Source organism: Rhincodon typus, chromosome 19 (genome assembly GCF_021869965.1).
Source record: "Rhincodon typus isolate 14 chromosome 19, sRhiTyp1.1, whole genome shotgun sequence".
Classification (NCBI taxonomy): domain Eukaryota; kingdom Metazoa; phylum Chordata; class Chondrichthyes; order Orectolobiformes; family Rhincodontidae; genus Rhincodon; species Rhincodon typus.
In genome coordinates, this window is record NC_063350.1 from 23,153,484 (window position 1) to 23,159,483 (window position 6,000).

Genomic DNA, 6,000 nt, shown 5'->3' on the forward strand with positions numbered 1-6,000 from the left:
GGAAGGAAACTGACATCCTTACCTGGTCTGACCTAAATGTGACACCAGACCCACAGCAATGTGGTTGACACTTAACTCTGGGCAATTAGGGATGGTCAATAAATGCTGGCTTAGCCAGTGACACCCTCATCACATGAATGAATAAAAAAAAAGTTTGTATTCTGCTTTTTCGATTGGCCAATGGTAGGACTTGGAGAGAAAGAAAATTAAACTTTGCATACTCTGTCTAGATCAAGTTCCCCTTCCTTCAACATCAACAATATACCTCAATCTTGATCTCCTGTCTATTAAATTGGTGTGAATAGTTAGTTTCTCAAACAGACCCATCACTTTACGGCTTCTCTACATCTCACATAAGGACCTTATTGGGTTGCAACTAACATGTTTAGTACTGGATGACAGGTTGCATAAAATAAGAGAAACTCCTTCCATCATTTAGAGCAGAATTCAAGTTCACAATCCAGAGGTGAATATCTATCATAGGCTAAGCAACATTGTATAAAGTATGTATTAAAAGATACATTTAAATCTAAAGAGTACTGTTAATAATTTTCCAATAGTCAGACAGTCTTTATTCCAGCTTAGATGAGAGCTACAGACAGGGAACCTGCAGAATCCCCATCGTAGCAGATTCTAAATTTAAGATTCCGCTGGACAATTCCTTTTTGCCTGGAGCCTTCAGAAAATCTCCATAAAAATCAGAGAATTCCGATGAAATTAAATAAGCAGTTGCTCAGGAAATGTTAGACTATTAAATACATGGCCAAAAGCTCAAGTAACTATTCAATTGAACCCATACTTACCTCACACTTAGCTTTCCCGCTAATTTCTTTTCTTTGCAGCAGTGAATTCCAGAACTGAAAGTCAATGCTGTGAACAGCATCAGCACACTGATCACCTTGCATGGGTCCTTGGAGTGGCTGCATACGTGCACAACATACGGATAGCATTGCTCACACACCCGCAACACCACTTACACCCCATCCTCTGCTCCATACCCAACTCCCCTGTCACGAGATACACTTCCCCCAGTCTGCACCCAACACCCCCTTATTCTACTCCAACCCAAGCCCCTACTTCTCAGCCACTGGACACAGCCCCCTGCCCATGCTCCAAACCTAAATGTCTTTTTCCCCTTCCACTGGACACACTTCTCCCTTCCTCCTCTCCGTAATAGAATCTCTTATCTCTACCGCCAGAACTAACCTCCCCACTTCTCCTGGTCTGCATGCAATTGCCTTCTCATGCCAATGGACCAAACCCCACACCACCCATTCTCTGGACCCAACACTCACTGGACCTAAATTCTCCCACCCACCTTGATCTACCCTAAACACTGCATCACTTACCTGGACATCTTGCAACCTGGCACCGTACCCCTTGCCAACCTACCCTGACCATCCGCCATCCTACTCCTACTCAGCTGGTACTGTACTTAGCTGGTATCCTACCCTGTCAACACCTTAACATTACACTTACCTTATGTACTTACTATTTGATAGCAGCTGTCAAAGTGAAAGTCTGGATCTATAAGTTTCAGAATAGAGCAGCAGACTGTTGTGAAAACAGGGCCTGGTGTGCCTTTGCCTGACAGTTCCGAGCTATAAGAGAACTGTCAGAATTAAAGTTTGGCTCCACATTGCTGAAGAAGCAAAGATTGGAATTCTCCTCTCAGAAATATGGAACTCCCTCCTTTCATAAAAAAAGGAAGGGGTAGTGTGGCAATCTGAGTGAGATTGCCACTCCTTAGAAAATCTGACCCATGAATTGACAAAGAAATCATTTGTATGAAATGCTTTTTGCTACTGTCTCAGTGTAGGTATAACCTGTTTATTTTAAACAGATTAACCCTTCTGTTAAGTATTTATCTACTAATAATACTACAATTAGCAATTTCCAGCCTTTAATTTGAACAACAGTTCCACCTATGGGGAAACCATAATAACACTACAATTTAAAGCAATAATAATACAATCTTACCAATACACAAATTTTACTGTATTTTATATCACCAAACTATTTCGTATGACATAACTGAATTAATAGTAATTCGAAATTCAAAAATAATTTCTAAAAACATAAACATGTCTGACCTGTTCATTCCCGGTAAGTTTCCCCAAAAATAGCGAGCTCTGTGTGCTGCTGATACATCTATTGCATCAATCATAACTGGGTTACACTGTAGAGAGCAAAAGAGGAAAAATATTATTGTTGGAGAAGCTACCAGCAAGAACAGATGATCTACAGCTGGCTTGATCAACATGTGTGTCTATGTGTGTGTCTGTGTGTGTGTGTGTGTGTGTGTGTGTACCAAGACTGTCACCCTCCTGTGCAGGCTCCAGTGCCCTAGCAGAGTGGGACACCCAGACCCAGGCAGAGGCTGGGCATGAGCGAAAGTGTGTGAGAGAAAATGTGGGTATAAGAGGGAGAAACAACAGCAAGATAGGAGTAAGTGTCAGAGAGAGACGCAAGTATGTAAGAGAAAGGTAGTTGACATTTTTGATGGTCACCTTCATTTATTACTCATATAAAACTGTATGAATTTATATGGAACACAGTACAGTACAGCACAGGAACAGGCCCTTCAGTCCACAATGTCCATGCTGACCATGATGCCATTCTAAATTAATTCCATCTACCTGCACATGATCCATATCCCTCTACTCCCTGTCTATTCACGTGTTTGTCCAAATGCCTCTTAAATGTTGCTATTGTATCTGCTTCCACCACCTTCCCTGGCAGCGCATTCTAGGCACCTACCAAACTCTGCATAAAAAAAACTTTGCCTTGCACATCTTTAAACTCTGACCTCTCACCTTAATCTTATGCCTCCTGGTATTTGACATTTTCACCTTGTTAGAAAGGTATCCCTCGGACTGTCCACCTGACCGTGCCTGTCACAATTTTATATACATCCATCAGGTTGCCCTCGGTCTCCGAAGCTCCAGCGAAAACAATCCAAGTTTGTCCAACCTCTCCTTAAAGCTAATGCACTCCAACCCAGGCATCTTGTGGTAAACCTCATTTGCACTCTCTTCAAGCCTCCACATCTTCCCTATCGTGTGGTGACCAGAACTGTACACAGGATTCCAATATTTATGTAGATTTACAAAAAAAATCAATTTATTGTTTTGACTTTTGAGGGAGTGAGGGAGGGAGAGATAAGTAACTGACAGAATGTGTGTAAGCGTGAGAGAGAGAAATAGTGTGAACGTGAGAGAGGGACAGTCTGTGAGTGAGTGAGAGCGGGAGGCATTACGTGTGAAGGGGGATTGTGTATGAGGGAGTGAGAGAGAGTGAATTTATGTGTGGGAGAGGGGCAGTGTGTACAAGGGATTGAGGTAAAGAAATGGGGAGTGTGTGCAAGAGAGAACAAAACGGAGGGAGAATGCAAATCCTTAGCCTGGGAATGAGGTGGACACACACAGAAAAACCTATCCACACACCAGGCCTGGAGAAGAGAAAACCCAGGGTAAAAGGCAACTGCTTCAGTCCCCAACACTCTGATTTCCATTGAGACCAGGTCAGAATGTACGGCATTCGAGATGAACACAAGATGTTAATTAAACTCAATTCTTTAGCTTTGCCTTAGTTCTTTGCTCTTCCTTGGTGACCAGAAATTGGGCTATGCCAGACTCTCCAGCTCTGCTTCTTCAGCAAAAATGTTTTCAGAATTTAAAGGAGGTAAAAGGGGTTTCATCATCCAGCCACCTAGAAAGCCATCAAGAGGCTGCAATCACCTCCTTTCGAGGAGGCACACTGAATTCAGACACTCGGCTGGGCAACATTTCTCCCTGAGAAATCATTCCCTGATAGCTGCCGGCCGTTCACAGACTGTCAGCTAAGCACTGCTTGGTAGTGTAATTGAGGGAGAGATGAATGCTGTCGGCAATGTATTTACCCAAGGCCCAGGTCACAAGTGAGTGGGGGCTGGATGTGGGACTGCAGCAGTAGGGGATAGAAGCAAGTGCTGGAGGTGCTGGCTCTCAGCAATGTTTCCCTTCTCCAGTCCCAATGGTGGGTCACCCAATTTGGCACTAGTTTCCAATAATGGAATCCTCCTGGCAGCTATCAAACAGCCTTAGCAGGATTTGCTTTGTTGGCTTCCCACAAGAGACCCGCTGTCTCTGGTTGAAAACCAGTCGTGGTGAGTGAAGGCCCTCAGTGGGGCAAATAATTGACAATGAGGCAAGAAGGCCATGTCGAAGCCTTCCTTCCCAAACTTATAGGGGAAGATGTGGGATGGCAGTGGGATCCCTCCCCTCGCCTGCCCCAGGAAAAGCACACCTGCCACCAAACCTGCCTGGAGAAAGGGCATTAAATTCCATCCACAATTTATGTTGCAATTGTTGGTGTGGAAAATGAAAAACTAGCACCTACATTATTTTAGGTAGTAGGGCTGTGAATAGTGGATTTTTTTTTGTAGAGCCTGTTGTCAGCCTCCGCCATTCCCATTTTCCACAGTATTATTCTTCTCGGGCCTCTGCTATATTTGAGTTATTTAGGAGATGGGGAAAAGGAAGAAGAAGATTTGCAGCCAAGCTAAACAACAGGCTCAATTCTGCAACTAACTATGAAAATGATAGTCCACTTGATTTTTATTGCCTCAGTCTCTTACTGGAGCCAGTAAGATTAATAGTAGCATGTCAATCTTCTGCATTACTGCATAAAACAAATGACCAATATGTTATTTAATAGAGGAAATTATTTCAGTAATTTCCCTTGGTAAGTATAAGCAAGAGGTGAGAGATGAAGGCTTTTCCCTACTGGCAGAATTCATCAAAGTATGAGTGTTATTTATAGTACACTCCTAAATAACATTACCCCACATACGAATTGCAAGAGTAGTTTTTTTTTAAGAAGAAATAAATTTCCTTTCTTATCAATACATTAATAAAGCAAATTGATTTTTAAAACAATAAAATTAGTAGAGTAATTGCTTTCTTAAAAGTAGCCATTTGTCCTTCCAGGCCATTTTGCTTACAATGAATAACAGTAAGAAAGCAGGTTTTTAGACCCACAAGTCAGCATGCAACATCTAACCAAGGTTATCTATCCTGACCAGTGTGTCAAGATCGCTGTCATTTACACTGGAGTTTTCTCTATATTCATGCAATGCAGTTTTACTGGCTGAGGTCATCACCAAGGTCTCACCTCAACCTCGCTCCTTGTCTGAGGCATGGTGACCCTTAGGTTAAACCACTACCAGTCATCTCTTTCTAATGAGAGCACAGCCCTATTCCTCCAGGACTATGGCGGCTTTACTTCTACTTTACCTTTTTGCATACAGAACCAAAATTGTAAATGAGCACATTAATACAAATCATAATCATTTGCAGCCATTTTCATTTACCTTTGCCCATACACACAACAAAAATCAATTCAGCCAAAGCTGACTTTGCATTCTTTCTTCATTAATGAGAGCCATAAACACCTCATACCGCAGTGCTACCATCAGTATCACATCATTGTAAAATGCCTAGAATAGGCTGGAAACAACACAGTCGGATTGAATTTAAATACTACCTCCAAGAAACGTGAAATATCCCTTTTATCATTGACTCCCATGGCAACAACATTTTCAAATAACCAAAAGAAAGGCCTGTCTTCCCACTCTTTCGGTCTGGTGTCATGAAGTAGCCGGTAGAATTCAAAGAAGAGTCTTCCTGTGCCCTCTGCAAAAAAGCACAGCAAAGTCATGCTGATGAATAACATATTCACAAGTTGGAATTCACCAACACACAACCTTTTCATCAACACCAAATCAATGGATACATTTATGCTTGCATCAATGCATATTAAAGTGAGATTTTTGCAAAACAATTCAAGGGTCTGACTATTCCGGATAGCATATATTTTCCATGTCAGGAGGACTGTTTGAAATGAGTGAGGGAAATGAAATTCAGAGCAATGTTCTGCTTCCTGATTGTCATCCAGTATTCCCTGCCAATAGTGTGTCTATGTGTTGAGTAGACAGAATCAGGCTCAATTTCTCTCCAC

The 6,000-nt window shown here is 42.1% G+C and overlaps 1 protein-coding gene across 1 annotated transcript in view; it reads right to left on the minus strand.

Annotated features, from left to right (window-relative positions):
• Positions 1 to 5,700, minus strand: part of LOC125485506 (DNA (cytosine-5)-methyltransferase 3B-like) — a 43,113-nt gene extending 37,413 nt beyond the window's left edge. Inside the window, exons 1-2 of the mRNA XM_048608558.1 lie at positions 5,527 to 5,700; positions 2,094 to 2,179 (exon numbers count right to left, since the gene is read on the minus strand). Coding sequence (XP_048464515.1) covers positions 2,094 to 2,179; positions 5,527 to 5,700 — 260 coding nt within the window. The remainder of the gene's footprint in view (positions 1 to 2,093; positions 2,180 to 5,526) is intronic.
• Positions 5,701 to 6,000: the final 300 nt, after the last annotated feature.